The sequence below is a fragment of the Rhamphochromis longiceps genome, linkage group LG14 (genome assembly GCF_057381845.1).
Source record: "Rhamphochromis longiceps isolate RC_006_pf linkage group LG14, R_longiceps_female_GT1.1, whole genome shotgun sequence".
NCBI lineage: Eukaryota > Metazoa > Chordata > Actinopteri > Cichliformes > Cichlidae > Rhamphochromis > Rhamphochromis longiceps.
The window spans coordinates 22,553,828-22,578,812 of NC_140570.1; the positions used below are offsets into that span (position 1 = coordinate 22,553,828).

At 40.4% G+C, this 24,985-nt stretch overlaps 1 protein-coding gene across 1 annotated transcript in view; it reads right to left on the reverse strand.

The window, feature by feature from the left end:
* The window catches only part of grik4 (glutamate receptor, ionotropic, kainate 4), a 364,478-nt gene that overhangs the window by 45,030 nt on the left and 294,463 nt on the right, over positions 1–24,985 (reverse strand). The window contains exons 10-11 of the mRNA XM_085429452.1: positions 21,681–21,833; positions 20,681–20,785 (exon numbers count right to left, since the gene is read on the reverse strand). Of these exons, the coding sequence (XP_085285578.1) occupies positions 20,681–20,785; positions 21,681–21,833 (258 nt within the window). The remainder of the gene's footprint in view (positions 1–20,680; positions 20,786–21,680; positions 21,834–24,985) is intronic.

A 24,985-nucleotide genomic window follows, 5' to 3' on the forward strand; every position in this document is an offset into this window, starting at 1 on the left:
GTCAATCTGGTTACATTTTTAAAGTCTGTTGTTTCATAATCGCATAAACTGCGACTTGTGGTATTTTTTTTTATTACTTCCAAACACAAACAAATGCATCGTGTTATTAAAGATTTGGTAATTCATTCCCGAGCCTGTTTGCAAACTCATTATTTGGCATTGTGATGAATAATGCCATTGCTAGTTCAGTAGTCGTAATGAGACACAAGCTCAGGGTTGGAGACGAGCTCCTTCAGTTTGCAGAGCAGATCTTCAAAGCAGTGCTGCATACTCTCCAAGTGGTACATCCCCTGTAGAGAAGTAAACAAACAATGGATGCCCCGGCAGCAACAGTCCCTGCTCAGGCTGTGCACCCAGACACTACGGACTGCCCAAATGTCTTCATCGCTAATGATCACATCAGCAGAGAGGTACCAAAACAATGGGGATGGATTCAGACCTTTAGGGGTGTGCTGCAATCTCAGCTTGTGAGCCAGCTCTTTTCCAGATTATCACTCTTGTACAAAAGCAGTGAAGGAGAACAATATGAGTGGAGATTTTATGTTATCTGGAGTTATGGAGATAAAGCATCCGTTCCCATGGGAAATTTCGCAGGTCTTTCCCTCTGCACAACTACTGCAGCAGCAACACACTCTCAACCTGCCTGTTTCCTTTGACAACCTACTATTTAACGGTTATTCAAGAGAAATAATTTTAATTTTAGCAGATTTGAGACTTTACAGGTTCATATATAAGTGGGATTTTTAGAGTCTGCTTAATGAAGGACATAAAAAAATTAAGCAATGTTTTTATGTCCTGCATTTTTTATGAGGTGAACATAGCACACTTTTGAAATATATCTTTTTTTTTTGACACTGTAATTTTTATTGATAGTTTTGTCACAGTTTAAACATAGACATGTTTTGCATTACAGGAGAAATAACCATGCAAGCACACAGTCAAAACAAAACAGAACTAAAGCGAACAAAAGGTGTGGGTGCCAATTCTAATCAACTACCGTATGCATGCCTGCCTTTGCTCAGCAGCATACATACTCCAGCTTATATATGTACTTTTATACAGGCATGCATCAATAGATATACAGAGTCATAGACCTTAAATGTTTTGTTCGTTCATTAATTTTCCTTGGTGCCATACAATGTCCACTTCTCCCACTTAGCAACGAAAATATCTTCCTTTAATCTGAGAATGTAAGTCATTTTTTCCATTGCATAGATTTCTCCAACAATATTTAACCAGTCTTTTGATGAAGGCGGATCCAGTTTGTACCAGTTTCTTGTTATAGCTTTCTTTGCAGCTATCAATAGGATTTTTGTCAAATACAAGTCGTCGTACAGAACATACTCTCTAATATTCCCAAGATATACAGTTTTAAAATTGTGTGGTAATTGGTAGCCCAAGATATTGCCTATTACAAGACTCACGTTCTTCCAAAAATTATGCAGTTTCAGGCACTCCCAAAACACGTGCGTATGATGTGCTTCCATGTTACCACATCTTCTCCAGCATGGCAAACTGTCTTGAGTCTGTTTACTTTTGATTTTTGGTGTAATAAAGAATCGAGTAAGGTGTTTCCACCCAAATTCTCTCCAGCATCTTGAGTTAGTCGTTGTGTTCTGGGTTTCACACATATCTAACCATTCCTCAGTTGAGATATCAGTTTTTATTTCCTGCTCCCATTTCTTTTTTATGTATTCAGTTGATGTTGCCGTGTTCTCTCTTAGATTTTTATATAGTACAGAAATCTCCTTGAATTGGAGGCCCCTGTATGATTTAATTATACAATTCAGGATGCCATAAGACGTACGCGAACTTCGTATTTCCTTTGAAAAGTAGTCTCTGAGTTGCAGGTACCGGTAAAAATCGGTTTTCTCTAGACTATACCGATCTTTTAAATCTTGGAAACTCATCAAATGGCCATCTTTCATTACTGTACAAATCGCTGTTATTCCTTTTTGTTCCCACTTCCTGAATCCTAGGTCGTGAGCACTTAGTATATCACCAACAACATAGGCAGCCCAGTTTAACATCTTAACCTCCCTTTCCAACTTACTTTGTTTAACTAGGCCAAACCATATCTCTAGAGTGTGGGATGTTATAGGATCAAGGAAATGCTGTAAGGTTTTCTTAAGTTGCTCATTTCCAAGAAAAGTCTGGACTGGGACATCCCGTACTTTTATTTCAATATCTTTCCATTTAACATTAAAGTTCTGATCACACCACTTTATCGCCGGTCTGGTTTGGGCCGCATGATAGTAATCTTTTAGATTAGGGAGTCCCACACCACCTTGCTTCCTAGATAGTTGTAATGTTGTGTATTTTATTCTAGGCCTTTTACCATTCCATACAAATCTAGAGATGAGCCTATCCCAGTCCTTGAATTTTTCCACTGGGATCTTAACTGGCAGAGATTGGAAAAGGTACAATAACCGTGGGAGGACACTCATTTTTATTGTTGTGATTCTTGCACTAAAGTCCAGTGTAAGAGTTGACCATCGGTTTAGATCGTGTTTAATCTGAGTGGTCAGCCTATCATAATTTGTTTTAAAAAGGTCACTCAATTGTTTAGTCACGGTTACACCCAAGTATTTCATTTGTTTTGCAGTCCAGTTCAGTCTAAACTTATTTTTAACCTCTTCAGATGGCAAATAGTTGAAAGCCAGTATCTGAGTTTTGGTCACATTAATTTTGTACCCCGAATGTTCAGCAAAGATATTAATTACATTAAACATTGGAATTAAAGTTTGGTTTGGATTTTCTAGGTAGAGTATGATATCGTCTGCAAATAAGCTGATGATGTGGTCCTCCCCTTTAATACTTATTCCTCTCACCTCCTCACTTTGTCGGATGGCCTGTGCCAGGGGTTCAATATATAGAGTGAAGAGAAGAGGTGAGAGGCAACAACCCTGACGGGTACCCCTCTCGAGAGAGATTTGCTCCGTTAGGCTGCCATTGATTCTAATTCGAGCTGTAGGAGATTGGTAAATAGATTTGATACACATCACAGCACCGTCATTAAAACCAAACCTTTCAAGCACGGCATATAGGAAGTTCCAATCTACACTGTCGAAAGCCTTCTCTGCATCCAGGCTTACTAGGGCCGCACTGCCCTTTTTTGTTTGTATCGAGTTAACTATTTGGAGGGTCCTTCTTATACTATCTTGAGTTCTACGTCCTGAGATAAAGCCAGTTTGGTCTTCATTAATTAAGTCTGTCATAATTGCTCCATATCGCTTAGCGATTATAGATGTGTATATTTTGTAGTCCACATTAAGAACCGATATGGGTCTGTAGTTGTTACAATATTCGGTGTCTTTTCCCTCTTTAGGGATTACTGAGATAATCGCCTCTCTCCATGAGGGAGGTGTTACACCCTCCGCAAGGGTATGATTGAATGATGATTGAAGCATTGGTATCAACTCCTCCTTAAAGTTCTTGTACCACTCTGAGGGGAACCCATCGGCCCCCGGTGATTTATTAGCTTTCAGACTGGAAATTGCTCTAGATATTTCTTCATGACTGATGGGGGCAGTCAGTTTGCTGTTTTGCTGCGTACCAATACGTGGTAAGTCTAGGAAGTTAAGAAAAGCAGTTTTCTTATCTTTATTTGAGGAACATGGTTGTTTATACAAGTTTTCGTAATATTTCTTAAATGTTTCTTCTATTGCTTCCTGGGTATACTGCAGGTTATTTGTAGATGGGTCTCTAATCTTGTGAATCGTATTAACAGCTTGCTGCTGTCTAAGACGCCGTGCTATCAGTCTAGCTTCCTTTGGGCCATTCTCATAATAATCCTGTTTCAAAAATCTAAGTTTTTTTTCCACTTCTTCAGTCAATATATTGTCAATTTCCTTTTTTAGTGTTTTAATTCTGTCTTGGAGCTGAACATTCCGAGTTGTTCGGTATAATATTTCTGTGTTTTTCAATTCCTCCACCTGGCTTAGGTACAGGGCCTTCCTCATTTGGTGTTGTTTTGAAGTTATAGCAATAAGCTTCCCTCTGAGCACAGCTTTGAATGCATCCCAAAACACCGTTGGGCTAATTTCTTCAGTGGAGTTTTCCTCTATGTATTGCTTTATATCTTTCTTGATTTGGTCTTTCGTTTCTTTATTATTCAGACAGCTCAGATTTAACCTCCAACAGGTATTTCTACGCCTACTATTTAGATTTAGCTTTAAATGAATGGCACAGTGATCAGCAATATCTGCCACTCCAATTGTGCATTCAGTTACTCTGTGTAGATCCCATCTGTTCATTAAGACATAGTCAATTCTTGAGTAAGTGTTGTGAGTCTTTGAGTAGTGTGTATACTCCTTATCCAGTGGGTGGTGTTCCCTCCATACATCTACCATTCCATGCTCCTTCATAAATGTATTAACCATTCTCGCCAGGCTGTTTTTGCTTCTATTTGTGCTTGTTGTATCAATTCTATGGTCGAATACCACATTAAAGTCTCCTGCACACAGCACAGTCCCTTCAGATTCTGACATGACTGTATTAAGTAGAGTCTTCACATTTTGTTGGTTGCTCTCAGGGGGAATATAGAGATTGATTAGTGTCACCGCCTCCCCTTCTAGTTTACCTCTTACAATAATGTATCTCCCCTCACTGTCCCGAATTTCTTTAGAACATTCAAAATTAACTGAATTTTTAATAAGTATTGCTACCCCCCTTTTACGACTTTTCTTGCAAGTACTATAGTAAGAATTTCTGTACCCAAATTTCTTCAATTTATCATGCTCTTCCTGCGACAAATGTGTTTCCTGTAGATATATTACATTGGCATTAAGCTTTCTCATTTTGAGTATCACTTTGCTTCTTTTAATTGGGTTATTCATCCCATTGACATTCATTGACACCAGCGTTATATTCCTCATCTTTTCACTGTTAAGTTTTGCTTTATTTTTGGCTTATCACTATCATAGCATCCCACACTAACTCTAAGAACTTGGAACAAGATAACAAGAAACTTAAGAGAAACTGAAAATACGTATTTCTTACCCACAGCGTCCCTGTGGTTCGTGGGGTATATCCCTTTCAGATTAGGGGCCCCCGTGAGATCCAACATAGGTTCCTTAAGAAAAAAGAAAAAAAAAAGAAAAGAAAACCTACCACTTTCCGGTCTACCTTGCCTTGAAAAGTAACAGAGTAATGAACCTTTAGTTTCAGAGTTCTACTGTTCAGTCATTTCCACTGGATTCAAATGTTTGTATCCTCACTTATAAGTTCTCGGTGTTAGATCGCTGCCATCCCAATGCATTTTGCAGTCGCTCCTCCAGCAGCCAAATTCCACCTTTCCATCTCTTCCAGTCTTTTCTCAGCTTCTTCGAGTCTGGTCTCATGGCTAGCTAGCTCGTTCGCAGTTTCTGCCAGCTTTGTATTAATGTCTTTCTTGAAGCTGTCGAATTCGTCCTTCATTTCTTGTGTGATGTCTTTCTTAAACGTGGCAAACTCGGTTTTAAACTCTGCTTTAAGTGAGTGAATTTCCTTAATGATGTCCTGGAAGTCTGCGTGAGGGTGGCTAGCTACATCTCCTTCCATCTGCTCGCCTTGCACGCTGTTCTCGGACATGTCTGCGTTGCCCCCTCTTACCAGCTCCACTTGTTTCACAAAATCCTTAATGTTTCCTTGTCTTTTTGACCTTCTTCCACCTTCCATGGCATTTATTACACGGTTAAGCGGTGGAAATATTCGAATTCTGGTTCTCTTTCGAGTTTTGACCGGGAGCTGCAGGTTTATGCTGCCATCTTCCTTACGTCCCCCTAGTGGTCCCCGAAATATATCTTAATAAGTTGAAGCATAAATGATTAAACACATTCATGGTTGAGGTTGTGACTTAGGTTTTAGTGAGGAGAAGCACGGAGGAGTAGAAGCGGGAAGCTTGACAGTAGGATCGACTGTATTGCTAGAGATATTTCTTTCATTTTTGTGTCATATATACAGTCCTGTGAAAAAAGAAGTACACCCTTAGTACTTCCATAGTATTTAAGATGGTAAGTGATGATAATCACTTTAACACTTATGTGATCGATCATCAGAAAGTGTGAGCAAAAGCACAGGTTTTGACAGTTTGCTAGTCTGGAGCCAAAATCTTACCACGAGCGCCCATCCCGGCAAATTCAATCCAAGATCAGATGGTGCAAAGCTCAGAAAAACTGCAAAAAAACCCCGAGAGCTACTTACTCTACAGTGCTCAGTCAGCATCTTAAATGTTGAAGTTCATTAGAGGTTTCAATCAGAAATTGACTGAACAACCTTTCTTGTTTGGAAGGGTTGCCAGAACACGACATGGCAACACAGCTTAGGTCTACAAGGCTGCGTCTGAACAAACCACAAGACTTCTGGAACAAAGTTCACTTTGGATAGATGAAACCAAAGTGGACTTTTCTGGCAGTAACACACAGTGCCATGTTTGAATGAACCAAACACAACTTGATGATTCAGTCTTTGTCTTGTTTTGCAGCAGCCACGGGACCTGGGTACCTTGCAGGTGTTAAACCCACTTCTGTATACCCTTATTTATCCCTTACTGACTTCTACTAAAGGTGGTTCTACAAGCTATTGAACCATGGGGTGTGCTTAGTTATCACAGTCTTCTGAAAACTTTCTTTTTCACATGGATTCATAGAGATATTTTTAGGCTTACTCGCTTAAAAAAGTTTAAAGGAAGCATATACTGTAAATAGGTACAGTAGAGCAAATGTCAATGTTATACTGACTTTTACAAAAAGTTACAAAATACTAAAAAAAAAAAAAAAAGCACAGCGATCACGTAGAATGTGAGTATGATATCAAATGAGACTGCTTTGAAGAATTCACCGGGATTGTCTGGAGAGCAGAGAATGCCCGGGAGAGAGAACAAATGAAACAATACCTATACAGTTACAAAGCATCTTTGGTTGTTCTGCACCTACATTAGAGTATATTGAGATTCTGGAATTCAAGGGTGCGCTGGGTAGACCGATAAAAACTTAGACACAGCGGCAAACTTGCCGGCACATAGGCACATAGGCACCCAGGCAGAAACACGTAAATTTGCATGTACATGCATATTACAGACACACACACACTCACACACACGCAGCCAAGCAACACATACACAGCCTCACCCAGCCTTGAAATCCGTTAAGACTGGGGATCTTGCAAAACAGCTCATCCATTCTGCTTTTGATCTATTCCCCATCTCCAGCCTGCAAAGTGCAAACTGAGAAAAACAAAAGAGGAAAGGGGACTGCTGTACGTCTCCCAGAGACCAAACAAAGGCTAGAATGGGAGACACACACAAAGGATGCCGGTGTGTGAGTCTCTTCTTCCACAAATTCAATATGAATTTCAATATGCAGTCACTGATTCAGCACGGGGAAGAACATTTTGAGAAGATTCAGGAGGATTGCACTGATTTTGCATTTGATTGCTTACAATTCAGAATGCCTTGCTTTGAATGGTGCCACCAAATGTGCCTGGAACTTGTTTCTTGCACTCAGGGGGTGGGTGCAGATGTTTTAAATCTTATCTTTGAGATGCTGAAGAATTCCTTCAAGGTTTCTGACGAATCTTGCCAAAAAAAATAGTGAAAGTAAAAATATCCAGAGGGAGAATATGTCAAAAGACAACAAATGTGGCTTGTAAACAATGCTGCCTAGCTTCCCCCTGTCCCAGGCATTTAAATCAACAGCTGTATCATAAATCCGACACAGTCTCCAAGTGTGCTACATCCTTGCGTGTATGTGTGTGTGAGTGCAAGAGAAAGAAATAAGCACGTCAGATAGAGTTAGTCTTGTAGTTTTATACAGTGTGCACACACGCTCGGTGCACAGATCAGCACGAACCCATTCATGTTAGGCCAGATATTCTAATCACACTTCAAAAGTGATACATTCAATTACATTTGTGACTTGCGATTAGCATTCATCCACACTCAAGAAAATTAAATGAAAATGAAATGAGGAGAAATGTAATAAGAAAAAGACTTGCTAGCAGACAAGTAGTTTTCTCTTAGAATTCATAGCTTCTCTGACCTCCAGGACTGTGTGCAGCGCTCATAACAGAGACAGCTTTGTGCGCAATAAACTAGAGGGGACGAAGCCGCTCGTAACCAATCCACAGTTTAGTGACATTAGCAAGAGGCCATGTAGCTTTTCTACTGTAACTAAACTTTATGTAACAGGTTCCTACACCAGGGCACTTTTTTCTCCCCCTACACTAAAAGGCTTTTCCAAACCTTTCCTCTAAGTTTACATGGTGGTATGATAAAAAAAATAAAAGTCAGTGTGCGCTGATCAGAGAGCATCACTAATGCTGGTGAGATTAAAGCAACATAAAAAGAAGGAGCTACTCTGGGGAGGACTGATTGTTAAAAAAAATGAAGAAAGCATGCAAAAGGTTGTTTGAGGAAGTGATAAAAAGGAAAGTGTTTGCTAAAAATCACAAATTTAATTTAAAATTTGACAAGGAGGATTTAAACATCTAAATGTCCTGGGGGAAAAAATAACGTATACTTTTAGTCTTCACAAAAATTCCCTCAAAACAACAACAACAATGAAACGAACAACAGGATGTTTAAAAAACTACACACACACACACACACACACACACACACACACACACACACACACACACACACACACACACACACACACACACACACACACACACACACACACACACACACACACACCCAGCTATAGCAGTTTGATGCTAAGAACAAATATTTGGTCCTGCGTTGCTTGTGAATGCTGATACTAGGATATAGTTTGCAACACATATAGTAAGATACATTTAAGAAAAGCCCTTCCGGCAGGATCTTGGATCCACTCATCAGAGATGCTCGGCAATATTTCAGGGCCAATTTTATTTTACAGTGAAATAATGCAGCTGCATTGCATACTGGCAAAGAAACGTGAGATTTATACCACAACAATGTGTTTTCCCCTGCTTGCAAATAGCAGCTTTAGCTCAAACGAATACCACATACTTGCTTTGCTGCCATATTTGTTCCTGTCTGGAGAGCCGTTCTCATGGATTTTAAATTTCACAAGTTATTTATGGATTTTGAAGAATGGGGTGTCAAACACAAGGCCCGCGGGACCAGAATGGGCCTAGCAAAAACACTCCAATCTGGCTCACTGGATGGCATTGTAAAATGTGAAGGGGGGCATTAACTTTGGAAGTCTTCTAACTTTTCCTACTGATAAGACCTCCCCCCAATGGCTCATACTACACTAAAGTAAGGAAATAATAATTACAGTAAAACTAAAACTATCTACAATAGAAAACTCATCTTTTTACAATGGGTAGTTAACGCGTAGTTAAAAGAAAGGGGAGTTTCTTTGGTACGACCCACTTGACATCAAAGTGGGTTGTGTGCGGCCAACGATGTAAAAGGAGTTTGACATCCCTGTCAGATCAGGTTTTGAGCCAAATAAAGACCCAGGAGCAAAAGTTGGGCCAGGAAATATACAGCACCAGAACACCTTATTTAAAGAGAACATTTTGAGGTCCTTTATTCTATTAAAACAGCTAGACTTGGTGTAAATGCGCTGCTACAAAATAAGATATGAGCGTTCCCTCTTATGTGGACACACACATGCTTGAGTCGCACAGCTGCAGGAGATCAGAGGCCTGCCTCACTTTGTAAACATACTCTAACCTTAGTGGCAGCAGATCTAGCAGTGGTCCTTGTGTATTTAGACCATGTATGTCTATCAGACCTGGTTAAGATGTACTCATCTCCGCTGGAGCCTGAGGCAGAAAAAGAGATCCAAGCCACGTCATGGTGTGCTGAGCTACACCAGGCCCCTATGATAATGCCCTTCAAGGAAAGGAAAAAAAAAGGGTGGAGGCAGTCTTGAATCTGTCAGCCCCCCCCCCAATCCTCTCTCCCCCGTACCTGTCCCTCTCCCTCACATTGCAGCAGTGGATGGAAATTGAATTGAGTACATCTGCATCTGCAGCAGCGGGGGCAGCTAGAGTAATAGTGTTCTGAGAGATGGGTTGGGAGCAAAGAAAAGGGGAGGGGAGGTAAAAAGCAGATTGCCATAATAAACGCAGGAGCAGTGCTGACAGAAAATAAATAAATCCAATAGAAAACGGAAAGAAATTGTACGAGCACATCCACCCTTTAACGGGGGAGGTATTTGTGTAAATAACACAGCTCAAATAGCTCCATGCAAATTGAAGTGGTGCCCACTCAGTACGTGTGTGTGTCCGAGAGTGAAAGCATGTGCCTTTATGCGTCTAGGATATTCCAGGCACTCAGCATTCCCCTCAGATAAAGGGAAGCAGATGAGGATAAAAAGAGCCTCCTCTTACTTCATCACTTCCGTTGCCTCGCTCCATCTTTAAAGACCTTGGCACAAGGACACACGGGGACTATAGTTGATTAAAAAAGCAATCTGGCTGTAAATGTTCGAATGATAATACAGGAAATTGGAAAAGGTCTATGGAGGCTGGTCTGGATGATTTAACAGTTTATTGATGATCTCGCAAAGATTCACTATATGTTCGGCGGGATGAAGAACCAAAAAAGCAAAAGGATAAAAAAAAAAAGAAAATCAATATCCAAGATAAAGGAAGGCGCACAGCAACCGAGGACTGTTTATTTACATCAGCAAAACAAATGGTTTGAATAGTGGCTGCCACACATGAAACTGCGCGAAATGAGGCAAAATAATCAAAATAAATTTGACTGTTGTGCCAACAAAAAAAGAAATTGGTTCCATATATTTGGATCATTCACATCACTCCTTTTGCCCAATCGTACGTAATCTGCCCCGATTAGAAAGGCATGAGTTGGGGAAGTTACTCGGGGTTACCAGCTTGTGCAGATGCTCGGGCTGGTGGTGTTTCTGTTACCATCCATCCATTTTCTTCTATTTATGCAATTCAGGGTGGTAAAGGTGGGGCACACCCAGGACAGGTTGGCGATCTCTCACAGGGTCAACACACAAAGACAACCACGGTCTATTTAGAATCACCAATTAACTTAACATGCATGTCTTTGTACTGTGGGAGGAAGTTAAGAGGACCCAGTGATAACCCACACAGACAGTGGGAGAACATGTAAACTCCACTCCACGATCTTGTTGGTGTGAGGTGACGGTTACTAACCACAGCACCACAGCACCGCCCGTTTCTGTCCCATAAGTTTTAACAATGAAAGGAAAGAACTCCATTTCACAACATGTTTTTGAGTTATGTTTATGGTATGAGTCATGAAAACAAAGGAGAGTTTCAGTCACTAACAGAGCGCTTCAAATTCTTTTGTTGTTCTTTGACCTTTGAAAAGCTGAAGCAGTTTCCGCTCAGCTCAAATACCAATACACAGCAACCTTGGAAGCCTTTTAAACGAAAACACACACACGCCCGTGTATAACTGTCAAAGTCAAATCTTGCACGCAAACTGTGCCAAGCAGCTTTGGACTCAATAATGAGAACAATTTGCCTCAAGTCATGCTGCAGTTGGCCTTTAGTCTTTCCCACTCATGGCCAGCGTGTGCAGGTCTAACATGCTCATTACTGACTTCCAGCATCATGGTCTCTTTCAGCCACCACCTCAACAGTTTCTATTTCTTCCTCCCTTTCCTCCGCCCACCCCTCAGGTGGCTTCCACGCTAAAGACGTGATTTAAAGCCTCCATTAAAAAGCTTAATGAGCAATATTCTTCCTTCCAAGAAGTCACCAGGAGAGTTTGCAGCTCACCATGTGCATGTCGCACGTACAAACACATACAAATACGCAGGACACCGAAAGGCTTGTGCAGCTTTTATAGCACCCTCTTCTGCATTCTCACATGCTCTCACACAACAGAGCCTAGCAGTAACAGGCAACAGCTTGCCTAATCCAAACTGCAATAATTACTCATTTTACAGCTTCCTCCAATTAACCGGCGTGCTGCTGTCATTGAGCTCCATGCAGAAAATGAGGGCCAGTCCACAGAGGCTAGGGGGAGCTGGAGAGAGAGAGCGGCTGGACTGTAGAGTCAGTCTGTGCTGCAGTGTGTTTGTTTTGGAAAGGGTTTGTGCCCCCGCTAAACCACCATAAATGGTGGTGGGCTTGTTGTGTATGATTGTGTACAGAGCCAGGAAAGCGGGCAGCAGGGGATGGGACCAACCCCATCAATGCTTTCACATAAGCTCTCACAAAAACACACAAACACACAAGTATGAATAAAAAAGGAATGCATGCAGATGAAGACACGCAGGCACACTGGCTGGTGGTTGCTAGATCAGTCAGAGGTCCTACAGCTGCTGTAGCCCAGTATCATAAAAAAATGGGAACCGATCCTCCAAATAGCAAACTGCTGTAATCCACTCCAGCAGGAAACAGTGTCATCATTTGATGCTCCTGGAGAGAGAAGAAAGCAGCCGGCATTCAAAAGAACAGGTTGAGTCGCATTATCTATTTGTATATATCCAGATTGATAGTGTTTTACAGATTAACCCCGGTGTTCACACCATCTGGAGAGTACTCCCCCAGAAACATGTTCACGTTAAACTGCAAGCCAAGGAGTTCTTTGTGCTGTACTTCTTCATCTAGCTCATTACACAAGACCCACTGTGGAACAGGATTACCCTGTGTCTTAAAATGAAATGATTAGTCGTTTCAGTCAGAAATGTGGGTGGAGGTCATTGTCATTGCCTTTAATATTAGGTCTGGTAGAACAGGAATGAAAAAAACAGAGTCCCGGCTGTTATTTTCTGTGCAGATTATAATTTTACCGTTTCTGATTTTACAGCTTTGTCTTTGCCTCTTTTCTTTCTGTCCTATTTTTCTCTTGCGTGCCCTTTCTGTCTCATTTACTTTCTGCCTGTCAGCCTGTACCCTCATCGCTCATTTTTCCTCCCCTCTCGCCCCTCACCTGCCTCTCTCACCTCCTCTGAGCATTAGTGTTGGTGCCTCGGCCAGAACACGGACAAAGTCATGCCAACTTCACCATCATCGCTGGCCCACCTGGCTGCCGGCGCAAGAGCAGCTGGGAAATTTACTTTGCCTGCCAAGACTCAACAACAAATATTATTGCACGAGGCAGCCGCATCATATTCTGGAAATAGGGTAGGTTAATTGAACTGTCATGTGAAATGGTTTCAAGTTTTCAGAAATTACCAAAATGTGATCAAATTAAACTCGTACAGTTAACGCGCTCTGGGTGGAACGCTTCTTATCTCGAATCAGACTCATTTGGTCAAAATTGCTAAAGAAGCAAAAAGAAAACTATCTAGTTCTCTGACTTAAGGTTTGAAAGTAAAGTACTAATAAAGTGTAAACATTTGGAGTTTGACTAGTACTAATTAAAGCCCAAAGTTGATGCAAATATTATTGTATAAGTTGCTTTTTTTGTCTTTTAGAAGACAAAGAAAGAATGAGTACAGCCTCATTGTCATTCACTGCTACAGATGTGGAGGTCTGACGCATGGGTAGAGTATTTGATGTAAAAATAAAGCTTGATGAGTTTCTACAAATCATATTAATCATGTGCTCCAGCACAAACGCTGATTACCACTCGAGTCACAGCTGATCGTTTATCATTTATCATTAGGTTATAAAATAATTCAGAAAACAAACCCCGTTTAGTGACTAGGCCGACTGATCGGTAAATAGGACATAAAGACGTAAAGATACAGTGGGGCAAAAAAGTATTTAGTCAGCCACCGATTGTGCAAGTTCCCCCACCTAAAATGATGACAGAGGTCAGTAATTTGCACCAGAGGTACACTTCAACTGTGAGAGACAGAATGTGAAAAAAAAATCCATGAATTCACATGGTAGGATTTGTAAAGAATTTATTCGTAAATCAGGGTGGAAAATAAGTATTTGGTCAATAACAAAAATACAACTCAATACTTTGTAACATAACCTTTGTTGGCAATAACAGAGGTCAAACGTTTACTATAGGTCTTTACCAGGTTTGCACACACAGTAGCTGGTATTTTGGCCCATTCCTCCATGCAGATCTTCTCGAGAGCAGTGATGTTTTGGGGCTGTCGCCGAGCAACACGGACTTTCAACTCCCGCCACAGATTTTCTATGGGGTTGAGGTCTGGAGACTGGCTAGGCCACTCCAGGACTTTCAAATGCTTCTTACGGAGCCACTCCTTTGTTGCCCGGGCGGTGTGTTTTGGATCATTGTCATGTTGGAAGACCCAGCCTCGTTTCATCTTCAAAGTTCTCACTGATGGAAGGAGGTTTTGGCTCAAAATCTCACGATACATGGCCCCATTCATTCTGTCCTTAACACGGATCAGTCGTCCTGTCCCCTTGGCAGAAAAACAGCCCCATAGCATGATGTTTCCACCCCCATGCTTCACAGTAGGTATGGTGTTCTTGGGATGCAACTCAGTATTCTTCTTCCTCCAAACACGACGAGTTGAGTTTATACCAAAAAGTTCTACTTTGGTTTCATCTGACCACATGACATTCTCCCAATCCTCTGCTGTATCATCCATGTGCTCTCTGGCAAACTTCAGACGGGCCTGGACATGCACTGGCTTCAGCAGCGGAACACGTCTGGCACTGCGGGATTTGATTCCCTGCCGTTGTAGTGTGTTACTGATGGTGACCTTTGTTACTTTGGTCCCAGCTCTCTGCAGGTCATTCACCAGGTCCCCCCGTGTGGTTCTGGGATCTTTGCTCACCGTTCTCATGATCATTTTGACCCCACGGGATGAGATCTTGCGTGGAGCCCCAGATTGAGGGAGATTATCAGTGGTCTTGTATGTCTTCCATTTTCTGATGATTGCTCCCACAGTTGATTTTTTCACACCAAGCTGCTTGCCTATTGTAGATTCACTCTTCCCAGTCTGGTGCAGGTCTACAATACTTTTCCTGGTGTCCTTCGAAAGCTCTTTGGTCTTGGCCATGGCGGAGTTTGGAGTGTGACTGTTTGAGGCTGTGGACAGGTGTCTTTTATACAGATGATGAGTTCAAACAGGTGCCATTCATACAGGTAACGAGTGGGGGACAGAAAAGCTTCTTACAGAAGACGTTACAGGTCTGTGAGAGCCAGAGATTTTCCTTGTTTGAGGTGACCAAATACTTATTTTCCACCCTACTTTACGAATAAATTCTTTACAAATCCTACCATGTGAATTCATGGATTTTTTTTTCACATTCTGTCTCTCACAGTTGAAGTGTACCTCTGGTGCAAATTACTGACCTCTGTCATCATTTTAAGTGGGGGAACTTGCACAATCGGTGGCTGACTAAATACTTTTTTGCCCCACTGTAGATGTGTAGCTGTACACTCATCCGAAAAGGTTTTTGCCTGAGCAATAACTTAAGCCTCTTTTCCAACAGCACCTACTCAGCTTGACTGTACTTGACTCTGTTTGATTTTTAGGGTTTTCCAATCAGTGCAGGTACCTGGTATCAGGTACTTTTTTAGTACCTACTTGGCCAGGAAACATGAGAGCGACTTCTTCACAAAAGTCAAACCCGCCATCTTTGATACCCAGCAATGAGGGGAAATAGCTACAAACAAACCAACACTGCAATCCAGCGACACGGTGCAGATATTTACCATGAGCTCAGCAGCAGGTGAAACCATTGCCTTGATGTCCTCCGTTGTTGTGTTGTGTTTGTGTCATATGCAAATGATGTCATGGGACATTCAGGCTGCTTTGCTATAATGACCCCACCCACGTTGAGGTGGTACTCAACTGTAATGGAAAATGATCGAATGTAATGGAAAGCGTCTCACATCATTGCCGTTTGCAGGCATTTGATTATGCACAGCTCTCTTAAGGTCCCACCATAGCATTTCAATAAGGTTACTGCCTGGACTGGACCATTGTGGCACATAGATTCTTTTCTGTTGTAGATTTGCTGGTGTCCTGTTGCATGACCCCATTCAGTTGTCAGACAGATGTCCTCATATTTGACTCTAGAATGCTTTGGTATACAGACTGCAAGGCCCCCAGGTCCTGTGGCTGCAAGAAAAAAACTCCTGAATCATCACCCCCTCAATCACTATGGCTACATGGCTGCCAGTTGATCTGAGGTGTGTGTGTGCTGATACCCTGTGTTTGTGGCTCTGTGTATTATGGCTAAACATCTCTACTTTGGTCTCATTTGTCCAAAGGACATTTTTTCAGCAGTCTTATGGTTTCTTCAGATGAGAGGGAGAAGACACTCTTCTCCCGGCAGCCCTGGAGGCCTGTAAATTCTGAAATGTAGCTCTTGGGTTTTTTGCTGCTTCTCTGAACACTGCATAGTCTAACCCAAGGGTGAATTTGCAGGGATGTCCACAAGATTGTTAACACAAACTTGAATGCTCCACACCAACAAACACAGAGGTGCTTACTGATAATCAGTTAATTGAGTGCACTTGATTGGTAGGGCCCTGCTGCGACTTCTTAATTCATATGGAAGCAACGGGGACAACAAGGGCAACAGGTAAGTAGATTATTAGTAGTTACAGTTATGTTGTTACTTGCGTTGAAATTGTGCTTCTGTTATCTGCAAGACAGATAGTTGGATAGATGGAGGGATAGCAGCAAACTGTTCTAATGTGTGAAATGCCTGCCAGAGAAATTCAATTTGTGACAGTGATTGGCTGTAGAGTGTTGTGCCCCTAAGGAACTGATGATCACATGTTTGGGGATCTTCAGTGCAGCCACAGGACTGAGGGTGCGATGGGTGCCACTGGGTAAGGAAAGACGGAGGAAGCAGGGTAGAGAAATGGAGGCCGGTGGCTGTGCATATTATGCCTCATTACTCTCTATTTCCCAACAGCGTTGGCTGATGCATGACATTCTTTTTTCTTTCAGGTTGCATTTTAAATGAATGACCTCTCCCTAATGCACATTCATTGGCGAGACACAGTGTGGGCATCGTAGACAATGCTGCTGCTATTCTATTTTTACAAAACAAAAGACCTGAAGTATCAACTTGTCATGTGCATACTGGTAAATATTCGGCTAAAACTGCATGTGTAGGTGTGACTGTATGTGTGGGCAGCGGGCCACCTTGCTTATCTCTGCCAAGGCCCTAGCACCTCTGGTGTCTGCCTGGCTGAGGCAGCCCCAACCCAAAAGCAAGTGGGAGGTGTTATTCAACAAATCAAACAACACCCCCCCACCCCGTCTAACACCTTCCTTTTTCCATTACCATAACTATAAAGCAGGGTCTTTATAATGCTTCTGGTTGAAATCATCACATTAGGCTTGATAGTATCCATCCTTCTGCTTGACTGGACTAGTGCCAGTCTAACAAAAGGGGACATGAGGAAACACAGACAAGGTTAAAAAATGCAGATGGGCCACAGTGTCTGACTGTTTCATGGGTTGCCTGGATAAGATTGCCCTCACACTCAGACGGGAACTCAATCTTTGCTTTCAAGGAGATCTTTTCAACTAAAAGGGTCAAAAGATTTGAAGCGCTATGAAATACGGTGAAGTCTCGTCTCTGTACTATCAAATCTGTCCCTACCTTATCAGTGGCAAAGCAGAGTAACAACAACTACTTAAAATGCTGTAGGTAAGAAAGGGAACAGGAGACATCGGCTGTCAAGATGAAATGTAAAATACTGAGTCCTGGCATCCAAAACAGGGAATACATAATAAGGGAAGATGATAGACTTTAAGTCCATTGGCTGAATAATAACAGTAATAGACAATAAGAGGAATAGAATAAAAGAATTATTGCTGCTGTATTTCAAAAATACTGAGCTAGTTTAGACATTGTTTTTTTTCTCATTGTTTTGATATGCCTGCTTTAGAATTCCAGCTACAGTATTAAAATATGATCCACAGGTCATGCATGTGTGTACATTTATGATCTGTTTATTAAACGAACACTTGCCTTTGCACTGGCAAACCATGCCATATGTATATGTATTTCTTGCCCAGCACTGAAGTGTTTATGGATAAAAATACCCATTTTATTTTTAAAGGAAATGTCATGTCCCTGTATGCATGTATAAAATTTGACGCACTGTCATATATAAGCCATTTCATACACAGTCAGAACCTTTTAACTGTATTACGCACATTACTCAGTTTCCTACATGAACCACACTGCAGTGCCTGTTGCAAAACATCAGTGTACAAAACTATAAACTATACTTGTGTGTCTCATGTGAGAGGTGCTATCTTTGTAAATATTCTAAAGCCCAAAGTTACCAGGCTGCTACCATAAAAGCAAACATGACAACAGACAGATTCTCAAAACTTTTGCTGCTTGTGTGATGATGTTTGCCTTTGAATCCTTTCTGCCTCACATATAACCAAGATTTGTACCTGGGAGATCACCCACAGCTTTTTAATGCTGGTGACGGCTTGGCCCCACTGGGCATTTGGAGATGGAGCTGATGGATGGGAGGATACAGTGGGCTATCAATTTGCTTGAATAAACTTCCCCCCAGCAAGTCTTGAATTTGAAACAGTGTTTTTGTTTTTCCCTGCTTTACCAAACATTTGGCCAGGGGTTCTTTATCGGGCAGACATAAGTAGACAAATTTTATGAATTTCAAATTCATTTTAATATTCAGACATTTTTTCCAAAAATAAAATGTGCTGGGGTGACAGTTTTGATTATAGGATTTATGGCTATCCAAACTTTTTGAACAGGTTTTAAAATGAGACTCTGGAGAGTAACAGTGAACTTTAATATGATTGGTCAGCAGACAGAAAAGGACAAGAGTCAGTGTTCTGCATTTTCCCATTTCTGACAAATAGATTAAAAAAGACCGCTTACGCTGTAGAAAATTAAGAGCCATATAACAAGACTGGTTATAAAAGAAACTTATGCTAAAACCTCTTTATGGGGTTTTAAAAATTCCTCTTTGCAGGAACAAACAGTTGCTGCAAGTCAGATATTAGAGATCTGAGGCCTAATGCTTTCAAATTTGGTAATCCTTCAGATGAAGCATCAAAAAGCTCTGCTATAACATCTTCAGCCCCTGAATAATAGATATAGAACATAGCTCAAATGCACCAGAAGCTGTGTTATCCATTCATTAACAGACCATATTCAATGCTGCTAAAAGCTTTTCATCACTTACATTTGATTACTGACCCTTTATATTCTTTGTAATCCCTGTAAATGTCCTTAATCTATTAGGAACTATATGAAATGATGTACCCAGGCATACACTGAATTGGTCTTGGACCCTGATTCTGTTTGATTTTTAATTCACTTTCATACTTCACACTTGAACATGATTTTGTATTCTGAGTCTTAAGCTCTTAGTTTCAGCTTCGATTTTTTCTTATAGTTTTTGTCGACCATGTGTTGTCTCTAGCTTTACTTCTTGTCTTTTACCTTAATTGTGTTCAGCTATGGTTAGTTTCACTCCTGTTTCAATTCCCTTGGTACCTCGTGTGTATTTACAGTATAGCTTCAGTTTGCATATTGTGCATCTGTTCTGTCATTCCTAGTGTTCCCTATGTGATCTCCCTACTTCATTCCTGGAATTCCAAGTGTTTGAGTTTATCCTTTGGATTTGAGACTGTTTTCCCTCAGTTTTTGGATTCATTTCTTTTGATTTTTTTTTTTTTTTTTAATTTAATCAGAGTCAATAATAGCTCTGCTACTTCCACATACTCCCAGCCTATGTTCGGTGTAACGTGCTACTGTAATCCACAACATTTTTCAGTAGTTCAGTAATGTAACACATTACTGTTGTAAATTTAGCGATAAATACAGTAGTTACAGTTATTATTGTTGTTACGTGCGTTGTAACGGTGCTTCAGTTATCTGCAAGGTGGGCAGATAGAAAAAACAGATAGACAGATAAAAAAATCTAGCTTTGTTTCCCCCCTAAATTTTGCTTCTTTATTTCCTCAGCACTTGAGTTAATCACTTGATTTCCGTTCCTATGCAGGGAGAAGGAAAATAACAAGTGGTCTACAGCTTTTGAGGAGTGGAGATATGGTCATTACGTTTATTTTTACTGCACAAAATACCGTGATGGTGAAATCCAAACTGCACCCAAGGCAAACACCTACATAACACCGCTAACAGAACTTCGGCTGGTTTTCAACTTTGCTTTGAGTTCTCGGTTTTGTATTCGTCCACAAAGAAAGATCACGTTTAGCCTCAGGTTTATATTGTTAACTGGTAATTTTGTAACAGTTACATTTCAGATATATTTTTTTAATTGATCCATATGACATTAGTATTGGCATATATATAGCCATGTTTCTAAAACTAATAATAAAAAGAGCAGCAGCTAAGCTGACTTTAAAGGTGACATCTGTGGTTACCTAAATTTATTTCCCACAAAAATATGATTCACCTTCAAAGAGGCACGCTTAGTATTTACTTTTGTCCTCTGGAAACTCAACCTTTTGCAAGTAGGATAATGGAGAGTGTTTGCTCCAAGAGATGTCAGCTGAACAAGGGTTATCACAGCTCCCTGCTGCACAATCCAGCTTCAGTTGCCTTACTGCTATAAAGACAACTGAAACATTTGCCCAAAGTACTGCTCTACTGGGAACAGGACTGTGCCGGAGCGCTTTGTGTTCAGCAATAACATTTATATCATAGCCAGTGTATATCTAAAGAGCAAATCTGTGTGGGTCACTAAAGAAATAATAAGAAAACTGTGTATAAATCTTTTTAACCAATCTCACGAACATTTTACCACCGCTAGGAAGTGCTAGTGTTAGCTGAACCTAAACCTATTTAATCTAAAGAAAGATAATTTCAGCATCAGATCTGTGTGATGGAGGTACTTTACCTGCCTCAGGCCGTCCTTGCTGTTCTGCATGATCCTCAGGGCATAGTTAGACCGCTGTCCTTTGCTGTTGAATTCAATGTGCCCTGTTAGACCTTCCAATTCTACCTATCCAACAAAGAGACGGCACACATGTTAAAAGATATCCCGTCTGTTTCCCTCTCGGCGGTACCTATTGTGAATATGACTTGAGGTTACTTTACTGCTGCTGTCTCTGTATGAGCCACCTGAGCACTATTTGTCATATTTAAAATAAGAATATGGAGACAAGCTGGTAACAGCTTCAATTTAGGGCAAAAAAGAAGAGTGATTAGTTGTGTCCTCTTTCTCAGAGTGAGAAAGACAAATGGTCTGATATCGAACACGTGTCACATTTAAGTATTTCAGTCACTTACAGTCATTTCGCCCTAACAGGAAAACACATTTTATTCCCTGACAGCACATCTTTATCTCTCCTCCTCCACTGTGTCTCAGTATAATGTAGAGATGAGATAAACTGACCTAGTCGATAGGAAGCATATCGTTAAAGAAGAAGACAGCACGGACATTATCTGCTGTCGGTAAAAATATCTAGACTTTAAAATATCCAATTAGCACGCAAAGAAAGATAGAAGAAAAGCAGTAATGAAGAGCTCAACAAGTATTATCGGACAAGCTACTTTTTGGGGACAGCCTCAGTGACTTCCAGGAGTTTCTGATGCTTGTCAAGAGTTGACAAAACAAAATTTGTGAGCTTTAGAGTTTTGGCAGTACTTCTCAATGTATTACAAAACTGTCATATGTTTACTGACAGCAGATAAAAGTGAATATTAGAGGTGCTGGTACATGAATTTTGTTAAATTATTGGTCAGAGCCACATAGCTGACTGATGACCGTACCAATGCCCTTTCATAACTCTAGGAAAGAAAAAAATCCAGATTTTTCCAAAATTTTCAAGCATTCCTTGAAACTAAGCTTGGACAGTCTTGTAATCTCAATCATTCTCCAGCAGAAGCAGCCTTACCATCCTCAGGTAATTCATGAGGCTGGTGCCGTGCTCCCAGATCTTGGAGGACTTGCAGGAGAGCTGAGTGGCTCCGACGTTCTGGCTACGGTTCAACTCCTGGACCGCCGCCACCACAGCGTATACCGCATCAAAGAGCAAAGCTGACGAGAGCTGCAGAGGCAGAGGGAAGGAGGCAGGTGAATGTATTATGCATACTCACACACACACACACACACACACACACACACACACACACACACACACACACACACACACACAGCTGCAAAAACCCAAAGCACACAAACTACAAGCGTAACATATCAGCGGTTAGTGGTTAGCGAGGGGTTAACCAATCCCTCGTGTGGCAACAAGATTATTCCATTAGATCATTAGAAAGACTCTGATCTGCTGACAGCGTTGAAAATCATCTCTCTCTCCCTCCATCTCTCGGAGAGACTCTGTCCTTCCTGCTCTTATCCCCAATGAAGCTGGCACACCCTGACCATTCCAATTACTGCCTGCCTCTCTCAGTCTGGGCCAAAAAACAGTGGGAGAAGCAGCTTTTCCTCTCATCTCCTCTGTACAAACAGCCTCAAAGTCACCGCAACAGCATCCTGCTATGTACGTTTTTATTAAAATGCACGCTGCTTTGCATTAGATTCTCAGTAAAATCCCAAGCCTCAGTGCTGTACATCTGTGTAATGGAACTACAGATTAAACTGATGCTGATAGAAGGCTGAGGGGGATGGTGCTGCGCAGTAAATCTGGGAGGCCAAACAGAACTAAACAGCCATTAAACAGCACAACTCTGATGCATTACACAGCCTTGAATTGACAAATGCTTTTGGCGAATTAAAGGCACCGTTCACCCCAGGATTGCCTCCTACATTTTACATCTTTCAAAAAATAAAATTAAATAAAAATTAAACAATGCACAAACATTTTCTTGTGAGTTGTTTCACAATTATATTACTTTTACTATCTACACCTATCCTCCCACCCTCCAAAAAACTAAAAAGCTAACACTGCAGATCACCTGATGGGGATGTAATTAATGTATCAATGATCATCTTGTCATGCTGTTACAAGCACCATCATCTGTAGAGTGATATGATTGGATGGTGTGGTTCAGCAGCTTCAGGCCAAATATAAAGAATTAAAGTTGAGTTTGCGGTGAGCTGGCTCTTTGAGACTGTGAGGATATTACAGCTGCAGGTTTATGCTGTTTAAGTTCGACTTATCTTTGTGGTGGGAACCAAGGCCAGGCTGCTAACTCAACATGACAATGTGAATGTATTACACTCGTATCTATAAATATCTTCAATTTTGTGAGACTTTAGTGCTGCAATTGTGTACAGAAGACAATATTGTTGCTACACATACTCATGTTTCCTCAGTTCGTCTCCATTTATATTGTTGTACAAGGAACTGTACTGTGAATTTGATGTAAAGCTAATAATATGTTGGCATTTACCCATCTGTGTATCTATGAGGCGCCGTTTGTAAAGTGAAACATGCTGAAATTAACGGCAACATTTTTCCACATTTAGTGCGAAACCTTACAAAAACGTGTTTTCAAGTCATTTTTAAAAAAATATTTAGTAAATTTGTAACTTTTCATATTTAAAACACAATCTTAAATATTAAATCTAAAAATTATATTTAAATCTAAATGTTAAATCTAAATGTTAAATCTAAATGTTACAGGAAACTAAATATTTAGTCAACATTTCATAAAGCTTTTATTTTGGTATTTTCGTTGATCCGTACATGTTAGCTAAATATTTAGTTTCGTGTAACATTTAGATTTAACATTTAACATTTAGATTTAAATATAATATTTAGATTTAACATTTAGATTTAACATTTATAATTGTGTTTTAAATATGAAAAGTTACAAATATTTTACTAAATGTTGTAAAAAATGACTCGAAAAAACATGTTTTTGTAAGGTTTTGAGCTAAATGTGGAAAAATGTTGCTGTTAAATTCAACATGTTTCACTTTACAAACAGCGCCCATGTATCAATCTTGTTTCTCTCACTTTTTTTACCACATCTTTCTTTTCTCTTTATTCTTTAAGAGTAACTTTAATCAGCAGGCTATAATTACATGAGCTGAACAACAGAACATATCAGCAGCTTCTGAAATCTGTGCTTTTTTTAATGTCTTAGCCAATAACACACAGAATTATTGCATTTCCACGCTTTGAAGGCAGCTGTCATGAATTTTTTCCTTTTTTTTGTAATTTCCCAATGCAAATGATGACTTCAGACCTAAAGGAACAAACTTGGTCTTGATTTCTAAACCTGTAAATATTGAAGTGGGGTTTTATGGTCTACCTCAGTACCTAACAGTCCAACTCATGAATGCTGTTTTGACAGTTTGGACCTGTAGGCTTCTTCTAGTTATACTCTGTTTGTATATAAATGAGCTGCACTCTCTAATGAAAAATTCTATGTGCGGTTACTTTAATCAATACTGATGTGAGACTATAAATATCAATTGCGAGATGTTTGAATGCAGCACAATTTGTCTCCCATGAAACCTTCTTCTCTTATAAACTTTCAACCTATCTGCCTACATTTCCTCAGATGATGTGGTGCAAGCCTTTATCTTTAACCCTTGTATGGTGTTCGGGTCTGTGAGACCCGTGTTCAGTTTTTTTCAAAAGAAAAATTAAACAATTAATTATTTTTTCACGTGTAAATGTGTTGTGTCTTTCCACTCACTCCACTTGATTATAACTGATTTATTTATAACATTTTATATAAAAGAAAAACGAGAAGCACATTAATTCATAAATGTGATCTAACAAAGGTAAAGGGAAAAAATTAACCATGTTTGCTGTTCATATGTCTTGTAATTGGGATGAAGTAAACATCTGTTGAGTAATTTAACATAAAATTGTTTGATAGTGTTAATTTGGAAAGCCAAAACTCTAGCGGGTCCACCAGACCCATGAACACTGGCTGAGTAACAAAAATACGAACACCACACAAGGGTTAAATGCATCAGTGCAATCTAACACACATATAGGTCAGCGGCTGCATTTGTTGTTTATAAGAGAACGTTTAAAAAGACAGCATATTACGCATGTGCATGTTTAAATGGGTTAATCATGTTCTTGCTCCCATCAGCCTTTAGTCTCTCTGGTTATTAGCTAATTAGCCACAAGTCCTAATTGCTGCAAGCTTAGTGAGTGACCCACTGCACACAGAAGCATTTTTAATGCTAGTTCAAACTGTTCTTAACCTATTTCACCATCCAATTTGTGTGAAGCAAAAACGGGGTGATGAGTGTTTGTTTCATTTTTTAATGTCT